This window comes from Pecten maximus, chromosome 7 (genome assembly GCF_902652985.1).
Source record: "Pecten maximus chromosome 7, xPecMax1.1, whole genome shotgun sequence".
In the NCBI taxonomy this organism is placed as follows: domain Eukaryota; kingdom Metazoa; phylum Mollusca; class Bivalvia; order Pectinida; family Pectinidae; genus Pecten; species Pecten maximus.
Genome location: NC_047021.1, coordinates 17,508,040 through 17,523,216, shown reverse-complemented (window position 1 = coordinate 17,523,216; position 15,177 = coordinate 17,508,040). Strand labels below are relative to the sequence as shown.

At 35.9% G+C, this 15,177-nt stretch overlaps 1 protein-coding gene across 5 annotated transcripts in view; it reads right to left on the bottom strand.

Annotated features, from left to right (window-relative positions):
- LOC117331792 (trichohyalin-like) overlaps positions 1-14,968 on the bottom strand; it is a 67,772-nt gene extending 52,804 nt beyond the window's left edge. For all 5 annotated transcript variants that reach the window (XM_033890677.1, XM_033890678.1, XM_033890676.1 and 2 more), the window contains exons 1-8: positions 14,852-14,968; positions 13,837-14,478; positions 12,919-12,986; positions 12,201-12,379; positions 11,673-11,948; positions 10,982-11,204; positions 8,806-8,995; positions 7,132-7,303 (exon numbers count right to left, since the gene is read on the bottom strand). In XM_033890677.1, the coding sequence (XP_033746568.1) occupies positions 7,132-7,303; positions 8,806-8,995; positions 10,982-11,204; positions 11,673-11,948; positions 12,201-12,379; positions 12,919-12,986; positions 13,837-14,382 (1,654 nt within the window). In that variant the 5' untranslated portion in view covers positions 14,383-14,478; positions 14,852-14,968. The remainder of the gene's footprint in view (positions 1-7,131; positions 7,304-8,805; positions 8,996-10,981; positions 11,205-11,672; positions 11,949-12,200; positions 12,380-12,918; positions 12,987-13,836; positions 14,479-14,851) is intronic.
- Between the last annotated feature and the right edge of the window lie 209 nt (positions 14,969-15,177).

Here is a 15,177-nt window from a genome sequence, read left to right as displayed (position 1 = left end):
TATAGGGGCATGCAACCCCCAAGCTAGAGCGATCATAGCTTAGCTAGCTATGACTAATAGAGAGGAGAGAAACCTAGCTTGAGCGACCTCAAGCCACAGAGTAAGCAGTTGGTAGCTAAAAAGCAGGCAGTTCTGCTAAGACTGTTTCAGATGGGGCGACCCCCGAGCTTGGGCGATCCCAAGCATATCATCTACATAAGAAATAAATACACAAAATATGATATAATGAATTGGGGGCAAGAAATTCCCCGAATTTAAAAGCCCCTTCATTACTGTGAGTGATATCCTCTAACTATTCCTTACTAAGAAGAGCAGCCCAAAATAAAAATAAAAATGTGACAGCTTGCATTGTAACAAAATAAAGCTTATAATTAACCAACACAGATGTACAAAAAGGTGCTGCGAGCCGGCTGCCCCAACCTGAATCAGGGAGGTAGGTTTATCCAATGCTCAGACCAGCTTGCCAGGTGTTGTCTCACCATGAGGCCTTACTTACCCCTAAACAAATGAGCCCGAAACAAGTAATAAAGACATGTAATAAATATAAATATTATAAGTAAACACATATAATAAAAACAACATATACACATGAAAAGTACAGGCAATCAAAACAAAACAACAGTATATAAATATTAAAAGGTAATTATAATATAATATAAACAATTATACACAAACCACAGTAAAGAAAACTGCAAATTATCAAAGGTGGAGGTGGGGCGGATGGTGGATGATGAATAAAACACTGCAGCTACAAATAATCACGCTGCTTGAAAATGAATGCAGGTGGCGCTATCCCCTGACGTATTTCCATTGGTCAAGAACATCACGTGATCAAAGGCGCGAGGTTAGAAATAGATATTTACTAACATGAAGACTGTGACGGGGTTTTTAAATGTTGTGTACAAACAACTATTTAGTAAACAAAATATCATTTTATACACAACACACCAAAACAGTATGAAAGTCAAAAATTTATTGAATGGAACCAAAAAACTTGTTCAGGCTCATATTAAATATTATCTAAAGGTTTTGGCATTCTTAGGGGCTGCTCATTCTTACAACTAAATAACATCAACTAACAATATTACATAATAAATTTTTACTCGCTACTCAAAAGATACACCTAAACAATTAAGATACTAATTATACTATAGGGGCATGCAACCCCCAAGCTAGAGCGATCATAGCTTAGCTAGCTATGACTAATAGAGAGGAGAGAAACCTAGCTTGAGCGACCTCAAGCCACAGAGTAAGCAGTTGGTAGCTAAAAAGCAGGCAGTTCTGCTAAGACTGTTTCAGATGGGGCGACCCCCGAGCTTGGGCGATCCCAAGCATATCATCTACATAAGAAATAAATACACAAAATATGATATAATGAATTGGGGGCAAGAAATTCCCCGAATTTAAAAGCCAAATCGAAGAGGTTACAATAAAGTAACCGAATGAGAGCCCCCAAGAAAGAAATTATGTGTAAGAAGGATATGACAATGTAATATTTTTAAGAGTGTAGATAAAGTGAATCGATGATGAACTAGAAAATTATTGATTATAATCAGTACAACTAAGCACAAATTTGCCTATAGAAATTAATGCACCGTATTACATATATACACACATAATTATCATATGCTCTAAAATGAGACATTAAGAAGTTAAATGTGGTCAGTGGCACAGTAACTGGTATAAAGCTTGCAGATAAACCAAGTAATGACAAGAGTTCAAATGATTGAAAGGTTATATCACGTATGGAATAAAGCTGAAAAAGAGAGGAAAAACATACCTAATACTATAAAGTGAGATAGTATTTAAAGGAGCACTAGATTCTGCGTCTGTGAATGAGACAGATGCAAGAACTACATCCTTCTGATGGAGGTCTAATTAAGGAAACAGTGCCAATGATAAAGTGTTAAGGATGATAATTAGGTACTGGGAACGCACCCTGAAGATGTAAGAGGATAACAAGCTCCGTATGTCAACTATATCTACTAATAATAGACAAAGAAAGGGTTGCAGATGTCCTAAGAAAGTCAACAAACTGGTTGCCAAGACTAAGGAACTTACATACACAGAACAGGTAGTTATAATGAACCTGCCAACACTCAAACTGATTACGATGCATAAAAGGAGATACGATTAAAGTTATAAGTACTTAATGCAATAAGGATACTGAATGTAGTACAGGGCTTATACAGCTAACTTAAATAAACAAGATGTGAGTATTCCGAGAAACACCCAGAGAAGAGACTTGACTCTGTCGGACTCCAGAGAAGCAGCTTGACTCCAGGTATTTCACAGTGAAGAAAGAAAATTGAGTACTCAAAACTAAAGAAGGGGCTTGACTCTACTGAACAGCAGAAATACAATAAGGATACTGAATGGTGTACAGGGCTTAAACAGCTAACTTAAATTAACAAGACTTGAGTATTTGGAGAAACACCCAGAGAAGAAACTTGGCTCTGATGAACTCCAGAGAAGCAACTTGACTCCAGGTATTTCACGGTGAAGAAAGAAAATGGAGTACTCGAAACTTATAGAAGGAGCTTGACTCTACTGAACCGCAGAGAAGCAACTTGACTCTAAAATGCCTGACTTAGAGAAGAAGCTTGACTCTACTTGACAGCAGAGAAGCAACTTGACTCTAAAATGCCTGACTTAGAGAAGAAGCTTGACTCTACTTGACAGCAGAGAAGCAACTTGACTCTAAATCATTCATACTGAAAGGTCCTACTAGAGAAGAAGCTTGACCCTACTGAGCCATAGAGAAGCGACTTGACTCTAGTACCCCTGTAGTGACAAACTTGACTCCTATGTGCTACTGAGAATACCCTTGGCTCAGAGTCGCAGTGACTCATGAGAAGAGACTTGACTCGCAGACACAGCTGAGAAGACCCTTGACTCTTGAGTTGTGATTACTCATGAGAAGAGTTTTGACTCATGATTGGAGAAGCGATGACATGACTGCATAAACTAACGAATCAAAACACAGCGAAGTAGTAGCTGGTGGCATGACAAACTTGACTCCTAAGTGCTACTGAGAAGACCCTTGGCTCAGTGACTCGTGAGAAGAGACTTGACTCGCAGACACAGCTGAGAAGAGTTTTGACTCTGAGTGTGATTACTCATGAGAAGAGTTTTGACTCATGATTGGAGAAGCAAAGACCTGACTACGTAAGCTAACGAATCAAAACACAGCGAAGTAGTAGGTAGCTAGTGCGGGACACTCTTGACTAAGTGCTACTGAGAAGACTACATACTTGAGTCGCAGTGACTCATGAGAAGAGACTTGACTCGCAGACACAGCTGAGAAAACCCTTGACTCTTGAGTTGTGATTACTCATGAGAAGAGTTTTGACTCATGATTGGAGAAGCGATGACATGACTGCATAAACTAACGAATCAAAACACAGCGAAGTAGTAGCTGGTGGCATGACAAACTTGACTCCTAAGTGCTACTGAGACGACCCTTGGCTCTGAGTCTCAGTGACTCGTGAGAAGAGACTTGACTCGCAGACACAGCTGAGAAGAGTTTTGACTCTGAGTGTGATTACTCATGAGAAGAGTTTTGACTCATGATTGGAGAAGCAAGACCTGACTACGTAAGCTAACGAATCAAAACACAGCGAAGTAGTAGGAAGCTAGTGCGGGACACTCTTGACTAAGTGCTACTGAGAAGACTACATACTTTGAGTCGCAGTGACTCATGAGAAGAGACTTGACTCGCAGACACAGCTGAGAAAACCCTTGACTCTTGAGTTGTGATTACTCATGAGAAGAGTTTTGACTCATGATTGGAGAAGCGATGACATGACTGCATAAACTAACGAATCAAAACACAGCGAAGTAGTAGCTGGTGGCATGACAAACTTGACTCCTAAGTGCTACTGAGAAGACCCTTGGCTCTGAGTCTCAGTGACTCGTGAGAAGAAACTTGACTCGCAGACACAGCTGAGAAGACCCTTGACTTCGAGTTATGACAACTCAAGAGAAGAGTGACTTGATTGTGGTTGAAGACATGACCTGATTACCCACAAAATAAACAAATAAAACATGGCATAGGTTGGTGGCTATTGTAAGGAAAAACTTCACTTCTTATGGCTGCTGAGAAGATCCTAGACTTTAAGTTGTGATTACTCATGAGATGAGTGACTTGACTCGTAATAGAAGAGGCTTGATCTGACTGATAACTAATTAAACCTAGTACATGATAATAACAATCTAGTAACAGACTAAATAAAGTGAGGAAGAAACATCATCTCTATATATATCTATGACAAAGCTCTCCTTAACAGTTGCATAATATATTCCGCACAAGTATAAACAAGAATCTGTGACAAGTACAAGGAAAACAATAATGCTAGATACAGATAAAAGGTGTGACAGCTATGCCGTAAACCAATTATTTAGAAATATCTGTGACAAGTACATAGAAAACAGTAACGCTAGATACAGATAGAAGGTGTGAACGCGAAGATATAAATGTTTACTAGAGTAACAAGTATCGAGAATGCTCCTCTGATATCCACGCTGTAACCAAAGTCTGGTCAGGTACAACAAGTCAAAATAGACAGATTGATGAGTAATCTCACCGCTGAAAAGTCCAAGACAACTGAGTTGGAAGCATAGTAAGCTGATGCTACGATTTCCACTTTATCTGCATGTCGCTATCATCGGGAGATGGAAACGCATAATGTAGTTCGGTGAGTTTCCGAGTCGTCTGTATGTAGTTATCAAAGTTGTTCGTTGATTATCCGAGGAGTCTGCATGTCGTAATCGTCGGGAGATTGAAATTCCGACTAGTTAAGTTGTTCGGTTAGTTCCGAGTACACTGCATGTCGTAATATCGCGAGATGGAAATCTAGACTAATAATGTTGTACGTGTAGTTCCTTAATTATTTTTCCTTAAATCAGATAATTACCCCTACAAAATTAACCGTAAACGCCAAAGAAGACGATGCAATGCCCTACAGTGTTCGACAAGACATGGGCGCTGCCATCTTGAATCCCGCACGGAATCCTGGGATCGCGCACCAAGCTGCTGGTAGTGACGCGTTCCTGACCTGCTTGGCCGCCATGTTAGATGACCCGAGACGGTTTACAAACTGATGTCTTTCGATTTCCACTAGCACGAATAAGTCACACACAAAGTTAGATCCCGATAGCAAAGAAAACACATTGTGGTTGCAGAAAGACTGTTAGGATCCAAATAGGAAATACACAGCTCGATGACGAATGACATTCGTCAATGTAAACTAAAGGAAATGTCCTCGACACACGTCGATAAAAAATGTAAACAAACACAACACACGTGTAAATACCGTTATTGGTGTGTACTTCACTGTCGTAGGAGACGACAACTCCAGGCAAAACACTCGTAAGTTCAAAAGTCAATAGGAGTTGTTGCGACGAAAGTAAACAATAGGAGAAAATAATGATGAATAAAACACTGCAGCTACAAATAATCACGCTGCTTGAAAATGAATGCAGGTGGCGCTATCCCCTGACGTATTTCCATTGGTCAAGAACATCACGTGATCAAAGGCGCGAGGTTAGAAATAGATATTTACTAACATGAAGACTGTGACGGGGTTTTTAAATGTTGTGTACAAACAACTATTTAGTAAACAAAATATCTTATACATTATATGTAACTACCGTATTTGACCTAATAAGGGCGCAGGGCGCGGGTAATTGACAGTGGGGGTGCCCTTATTAAGATTAGTTATTCTGAAGTTTAATGAAACAGACTATACCTTATGGCAGAATACCCAAGGCTGCGGAAACGGTAAAATATTCAGTCATAAAAATATTCCAGATGAAGATATCTATTCATTATCATATATTAAGCTTAAACATCACTTGAATATTCCTGTAAATTTGTAAACCATGCCAGCTGATCTTTAGACCAGAGAACTTGTGTTCCACCATTTATGTTCAAATGGAACTCTTTTGTGTTCTATTTATAGACACAGGTGATTTCCCAGATCATATCAGACATGTTTTCTTTGACCTAATAATTGATTTACAATGTCTTTAACTAACTTTTTGTTCTTATAACAACAGTTAGTTTACAACATGGATGAAGTCTTTTACTTTATCTTCAAATAAAGATGGGAAGTTATTATTTGTATGTGTGTTTAGTTTTGGGTGCTCTTTGCACTGACATGTCATCTGTAGGAATAGACAAAATGTGGCGAACTTGTGTTCCAGTTACTTAATTTGCTGAAGAAAATTGAACACATAAAGTAGCAAAACTTTTCACATGAATTATTACTTTTGAACACCATTTTGACACTCAGTCAAAGATTAATTTCCTTGAAAAAAGGTAGGGGCGCCCTTATTAGGGTCAAATACGGTATATATTATATGATGTAACTATACATTATATAATGTAACTATACAATGTAACTATACATTATATAATGTACATTGTAACTATACAATGTAACTATACATTATATAATGTACATTGTAACTATACAATGTAACTATACATTATATAATGTACATTGTAACTATACAATGTAACTATACCTTATTTGATGTAACTATACATTATATGATGTAACTATACCTTATATGATGTAACTATACATTATATGATGAAACTATACATTATATGATGTAACTACATACACATATGTAGATCAAATAAAAATACTTAATTTTGACCTATTAAATTGAGCAACAGGTAGGAACAAGAATTTACCAATATTATGTAGCAGAGCTCATGATTAATTAAATTTAAATCACTGCCTCCGCTAGGGATCGAACCCTGGACCTCTGGCTTACTAGTCCTACACTCAAATGATCGAAGATCTCTCTAGCCGTGCAGTATATTGCTGCTAGTATCTAGGGTTACAATTACACAATAGCTTCAATAACGACATTATAAAGGCAGAAGCCTGGTGTGGTAGGGAAAATGATAGCACCTGGGAATGTCTTTTTGAAATACATGTACTACTCCAAATTGGAGAACAGTTAGCTATGGTACTGTATGTGTAGAGATCTATAGGCCAAGAAAACTTGAATTGTTTAAACATTTAACCCAAGTTATATACCAACTTATTCTCCTCCTGTTCTTATCAAAATTGCCTGAAATAGTCTACCAGCAGTTAATGAATCTGTCCTCACCTTCCTGGAGAATTTTCTCCAGCACGGCTACATCACTATCTTTGTTGTCCTGCCAGCTCTTGTGTTGGTTACGGAGAGTCTTCAGGCGCTTGGTCCTCTGGTCCACACCCAGACGTTTAGCATTAGTTTTGTATACAGCACTGTCACGCCCCTGTAGCATGTTGATCAGCGCCTCAAAACAGAACATGTAACAACGATAACATTGACTTTACCTTTTAAATACTGGTATATTATATAGTCTTACATGTACATACATTCTTATGTTAATTACATTATTATTAGTTACTATTGGAAATACCTTTTAAGATATTTTGTACACAGGTGGCAAAAACTTAGAGAAAATAACCTTTTAAATTTATCAAAAAATATCAAAACAACAAAATTTTACCTTTGATTCAACTACCAGAACAGATTTAAGGGCTGTGTGACATCTTTTTATACTTTGTACACTCATTATGTGAATTATTGTATGACTGACCTTCATTAAATAATAAGTTACCTTTTCAAAAAAATCATCTAAATTAAAAGCTCCTTGCAAAATGTGCATAATGGAATATTTCTATCCTTTAAATATAAAAGAGTGGGAAGAAAATTCCACACAAAAAAAACCCAGAAGAGCACTTAAAAATCTGGATCTAGGTTATCTCCCTTGAACTGTTATAAAATTATGTGTACAATAATTTTTAAAACCAATTTGATCAATTGAACACAGAACAAAAAATATATTTAAAAAAGATAACTGGAAAAGACGATATTAATGCACATTTTAAAATTTTCAAACAGGCTGGTGGATAATGAATTTGAAGTCGGGCTGTTTCGTTACGTTTAAAACAAAGTTTCTAGCATAAACACAGAATGTCTGCTATATAAACACCCTCATATTATAAACCTACAACACAAAACAAGTTCTGACTATATAAACACCCTCATATTATAAACCTACAACACAAAACAAGTTTTGACTATATAAACACCCTCATATTATAAACCTACAACACAAAACAAGTTTTGACTATATAAACACCCTCATATTATAAACCTACAACACAAAACAAGTTCTGACTATATAAACACCCTCATATTATAAACCTACAACACAAAACAAGTTCTGACTATATAAACACCCTCATATTATAAACCTACAACACAAAACAAGTTCTGACTATATAAACACCCTCATATTATAAACCTACAACACAAAACAAGTTTTGACTATATAAACACCCTCATATTATAAACCTACAACACAAAACAAGTTCTGATTAATCTTTGGGTAGCAAAATTTTCTGCATTTACTTCAATACAGTTTGATATACAAATGTAGATTTTGCTGAATGGTTGAATGGGTCTGACCACATATTTGGAAACAGGTTCTGACAAATTGTAAGAATTAATGCATCAACTTTCCCACTGTATTATGTAGATTTAGCAGTCCCGTTCTGCTTGCAAAATCAGAGACAAACAAGTTCTGACAAGCATAAAAATTACTGCATTTACTTCGATACTGCACGACAGGTTTTGCAAATCGACCTTAAACAGCTTTGCCGAAAATCATGTAACTCCATATTAATTGATAAAATATCAAAGTACAGGAGTACTGTATAGGCAGTTAAATAAATATGATTTCAGAATAAAGATTTTTTTTTTCTTTGAAAATACAAAATGTATACCTACCTCTCTTTCATAGGAGTGTTTCTTGACGATTTCTGTGATTATCTCCCTTTGAGTGCCAATGGCCCCACTAGATTCAGCCTGGTCAAAATCCAACAAGTCTCCCCCACTTCTCAGCTGCTTATGTCCTTTCTTTGCTAGCAGGCGTAACTGGGCTAACCTCTCAGCCCTGCTGCGGTCCCAGTCGGAATTACTGGAACAAGTCACCCATACAATTAGATCATTGTAATGATAGATTAATACTGTGTTACGGTCCCAGTCAGAACAAGTCACCCATACAATTATATCATTGTAATGATAGATTAATACTGTGTTACAGTCCCAGTCAGAACAAGTCACCCATACAATTAGATCATTGTAATGATTAATACTGTGTTATGGTCCAAGTCAGAACAAGTCACCCATACAATTATATCATTGTAATGATAGATTAATACTGTGTTATGGTCCCAGTCAGAACAACTTACCCATACAATTATATCATTGTAATGATTAATACTGTGTTTCATGTTAGAAGGGCCTGTGCCGATGAAATTTTCTTTTGTAATTAAGATTCATCCTTCATTTATAAAAGATTAAAAAAAAAAGTTCCTTTGAATGTTGATGCAAGTTCATCTATTATTTTGTTGTAGGCGGGCATGACAAATAAATGAAAAAGAAATCCTTTCCAAATGAAAAATACTGGTATGAAACTTTCATTACAAGGCTGAAAAAAAAATCCAAGCAACTTGCCCATTACTATATATATTTCAATAAAATATATAAAAGTCCAAAAGTCCATATCAAAAATCATTTTTTTGAATACTTCATCAATTAATATTAACCAAGCTGAAAACATTTAAAATCAATAACTGAAAGGAAACAATACTTATTGTAATTTAGATTGCAGTCATATTTTGTATTATTTTCTGTTTCTTTCTGATCTTTTGTTTGTTTTTGTTTTTTGTATATTCCTGAATTCTGGGTCTGGTTTTCATTTCCTCTCCAAAAATTAATAAAAAAAATCACACTTCCTATTTTGATAAACAAAGATACAAAATTCTATCCTCCATGAAAATTTGATATACAAAAATGGAAAATAAAGATAATAATTGTTTAATATATTTTAACATACTACAGAACTATACTCTGGTAAATTCCTTTACCCATGGAATTCAGAAAATTGAACATGAAAATCATATTTTGAGATCTTACTTGTCCTGGGCAAGTGTATGAACATTTTTTACTTTACTTGCCCAAACTAAAAATTTTGGTTGCCCAAGATATCGGACAAGTATATTTTTACACAGCTAGGAAGGAGCTAAATCAACATAGCCTAATTTGTTCATTTTCATGCAGAGCATACAAACCTACTTGTTTTGTACTGTTGTGGATGTTCTGTAATGTGATGGATACAAACCTACCTGTTTTGTACTGTTGTGGACGTTCTGTTATGTGATGGATACAAACCTACTTGTTTTGTACTGTTGTGGATGTGATGTGATGGATACAAACCTACTTGTTTTGTACTGTTGTGGACGTTCTGTAATGTGATGGATACAAACCTACTTGTTTTGTACTTTTGTGGATGTTCTGTAATGTGATGGATACAACCCTGCTTGTTTTGTACTGTTGTGGACGTTCTGTAATGTGATGGATACAACCCTGCTTGTTTTGTCTAAGCATTGAACGGCTTTCAGTTGGCATTCATATTGACTATGAATGCCAACTGAAAGCCGTTCAATGCTTATATTTACCATCTGTGATTTTTTATTTGTCGTGCGATTTTTTTTGCAGTTCATAAGCTGGTGAACTCGCAACTGAATTGGTAGGGTTATATAGTGGCAGTGCCATACAATGGTAAATATACTGTTGTGGACGTTCTGTAATGTGATGGATACAAACCTACTTGTTTTGTACTGTTGTGGATGTGATGTGATGGATACAAACCTACTTGTTTTGTACTGTTGTGGATGTTCTGTAATGTGATGGATACAAACCTACTTGTTTTGTACTGTTGTGGACGTTCTGTAATGTGATGGATACAAACCTACTTGTTTTGTACTGTTGTGGATGTTCTGTAATGTGATGGATACAAACCTACTTGTTTTGTACTGTTGTGGATGTTCTGTAATGTGATGGATACAAACCTACTTGTTTTGTACTGTTGTGGGCGTTCTGTAATGTGATGGATACAAACCTGCTTGTTTTGTACTGTTGTGGGCGTTCTGCCAAACCCACGGCTATAGATGCTCCAACAAACTTCCCCTCTTCTCCCAGCAATAACTGTTGCCGTAACAACCGATTGTACTCCATGGTTACAGAGGAATTGGCAGTAGACCTCAGCCAGGTGAAAAGGCCATCCTTCTCCTCAGTATACCGTTTCTTCAAATCAACTAGTACGGCTCCACATGTTGTGTCTCCTTCACAAAGAAACAAAGAAAAAAACTGAAACCTTTTGCTTCAAAGTGAGATAAGTATTGTTTCCAAGAATTAATTTTACATCCTTTACACAACATGAGCTTTCAAATAGGCCAAAATTCGTAATCAAAATCTCAAAACAATGATGTCACTCAATTCAGAAAGAGTGGCCTAATAGGGATGAGACACAATGGTACAGTAATGGATATATAAATATATTTTGTCTGAATCTTTAAGAATTTTAGATGTTTGTGCAGTAAGGACTATTCCAGTACAATATCTACCCTCCATGAGGACACCTTGATTGTCAAACAGGGAACATCCTTAGAAATGATTTAATTCAAACAGTATTGTATAATAACCTGCATTTTTCTAGCACACAACCATGTACAGAACTTCTATTTTTCTAGATTCCTCCTGTTAGGTATACATTTTACTGCAATAGCCTAAGTCAGATAACAGATTTTCACCTTGAATGACCTTCTGGTACTCTGCCTGAATGGCCGAATCAATATCTTGATCTGACAGACCTTGACCTTTCAAATCTTTTCTCATTTCATTCATTTTCATCTTCTGTTTATCGTTTTCCATTCTGACCTCTCCCATCAAACCTGTCAGAGTAGCATTCAGAGTGACCTTGGACCCAGGTAGTGTGTACACCTGTTCTTCAAAATGGCCTTCCCTGCGGAGTTGTCGTTCCTGAGAACACAGCTGTTGAAATATTTCTGGTTGGTCTCCATCAATGGCTAAATATATAGAAAAAAATATTCGTATGTTCTAGAAACAAATACAATTTGAAAATACATACAATGTATTTGAAAAACAAAGACCTATACTGAAATGCAATTCTTTAATTCTGATAATCATTTAAACCAATATTATTATTCAGTGGACGAGTATGCTCTATTAAGATATTGCTATGTACTGCAGCTAGGTTTCATACAATATAACCAGCCACCTCATCAAACATATATATATCAAAAAGAACAATACTGTACCTGAAGATAGAGAAGCCATGTCATACAAAAGTTTCTCTCTCAGCATCTCATATTTGACCTCCAATGCCTCGATCAGGTCGTTCCTAGTCACATGATCTTTGGGATGTCTCTCTTCCACTGTATCATCTGCCTCCAAGCCATCATCATTCAACATGGCCTCCAGTCCATTCCTCTTCCACCTTGTATAGTCACATAAAATTCCATTTTATGATAAACAATCATGTACAAAAGTCACCAAGGTATTGTAAAAGAGAAGTGAATTGGTAAGAAGTTTAAAGCTTCTATATATAGAGATTATGGTTTGGTAGCATTTATGTTTTGAAAACAATGGATGACAAATTATTCTATTTATAGATGCAGTTGCAATGTGCTAAGAAAAACATTTTTTCTTTAATAAAGATTTGTAATTGGTACACTGTCTGCAAACATACATATATTCTTCAGTGTTCAAATTTACCTGAATTACAAAATTAAAACTTGTTAGAACAATGACAAATTGGCAAATCCACAATATTTGCTACAGAAGCAATATAATGTAGATGGTGCATCATATATCACAGGGCACCAAAATAAGATCATTTAACCTGTAAAATACACTCACAAAGAGTATTATTTCAGACTATTTATAACTTCTTCCTGAAACGTTGAATTAAGATTACAGGGTAAGCTATCTTTCACATTAATATGTATCATCTTCTTTGACATTGTCCATACTTACTTGTTAAGCTTGCGTTTAACATTGTAATTGACAGAATCCCCATAGTTTTTCATGTCTTCTGTGTTGTTCTAGTCAAAAACAATAATGAAATATCAGATAAGTATATCATGAATTTGCCCTCAGTATCACTGCAAGTAACTTGTAATGGTTATTTATAATATGGTCTATAATATTTGGATATGTAAATAAACTAGACAACCAATCTACAATGTCTCAGTGAGGATCCAATGATGTTGTTTAATTATCATGCAGACTTTATGGAATCCCATTTTCCTCCCCTAAATCCAGCCACAAATCATGATAATAATTTACTGGGATTAAGCTTTTTGTTTTTTACATCTGAAACATCCCAACAACATCTTCAGATTATTGTCAGATTTTAATTAATAAACTTTTTCCATGGACAGAACATATTTTAGTAAAACAAATATTTCTACACTATTTCCATGGACAGAACATATTTTAGTAAAACAAATATTTCTAGAGTTACATTTGTTTTATCATAGGATTAATATTGTTCTTGTGAATTTGCATATTTCACTTTGAGATCCTTCACAGGTCTTATAAATATTTTTGACAATTTACATGCATTCAAAATTTTGCAATTTTTGACTATAATTATAATGCCATTGTCAAAGTGTTATGAGGAATGGTGTTATACTTTCTGAATAATTATCTTAAGATATCTTGAGATCAACAATGTATCAGGGGATTTTTAAATAAATGTTAAATGTATGCTAATCATTATTGTCTTTAACAAAGAGAGCATGAATATTTATTTACTCTAAGATTAATAATGGTAACCTTCATTTAGTATTGATCAATATAATACTATGGCAATTTTTCGGTTAATATATACATCCATATCAGACAAGGACAACAATTGTAAAATAGTAGTGTTGATATTATTCTTTGTACCATCATCTTCTTGACAGATTCCATGTTGTCCAGTTCATGTTGTTCCTGTTGTCGATACAATCTCTCCTCCTCCTTCGTGATCGTTTCCTCTGATGCTGGATCTCCAGATGGATAACAACAGAGCCACATCCGAATCTCATCAAAATATACATTAGCTCCAGGGGGTTCCTCACGAGATTCTATAAAATCATACCAAGTTTTCATAGAAAATCTTTCACCATGGAACTCCCTGAAAAGCAGCAGAGTGTCAGGAAGGGAGATTCTATTGGAGCCTCCATAATCAAACGCCTGGAAATCCCAGTAGGATTGCTGTTCCACAGATTGCCTTCTGGAAACCTCTTCCAAGACAGCCAGAAAAGATTCTCTAGAGACACGTCCTCCTGCCTGGTAACCGCAGACATGAAGAACCGATGCCTCAACTTGGTCAAAAGTGATGACTTCATAAGCCATGTTGTCATAGTAAGCATGAAGTTGCTCTATGGTGATAAAGCCTTTACAGGCTGTGTCAATGTTGTTAAAAATTGTATTGAAATTTTGGATACCCATTTTGTGAAAAGAACTTTGATAAAAAAAATTGATATTATGTTGTAAATTCCTTATCTAAACAACTTTCCAAAAGACCAGCTCTGGATCATGTAGTATCTGAAATAAACAAAAAATCTTCATTTTATATACTGCACAGTACTGTAACTGACGTTAAATGATACGATGGATCCACATTGTAGATAAACAGTAAATATGTGTTACCCGTTTACTGCTGACATTACTGTTTCTGTGTACACATGTATTTCTTATCTGATGAAAAGACCACGAATATGTATGGCTACACATTAATGTATGAAGATGGATATGGATTATGAACAATAACAGGTAGCCATTACAACGCGGGAAATGAACTCGTGTATACAGGTGGATTTTGATACCATTTTCGTTAGATCAAGAGTTCTGTTGTAGATTATATTTACCTTAATTACTGTAGAGCGTTAGCACGCCTGCCTTTTAACAAATAACTTACCGTTTAGATCACACACAAAGGTCCAGCCCCGTGATTACAATTCTCAAATAATTCGGTAAATTACATGACTTTTTGGAAGGAATCAAAAGAGAAAGTGATCTAGGTGTTTATGGCGGCCATATTGTATACATAACCACCAAGGTGTTGGGTCAACGTCATTTAAGTTTAAACCAATCGTAATCGAGCTTTCATAGACTTCTTGGCTCGAGCGTACAGGTGATTAGGACTTGTCTTGTCCGTCCCTGTCTGCTCTTAACTCAGTCCGAATCGGGACATAATTGCAACAAAATTTATTTTTCGGTGTTTGGAATAGTGGCTAACTGGGG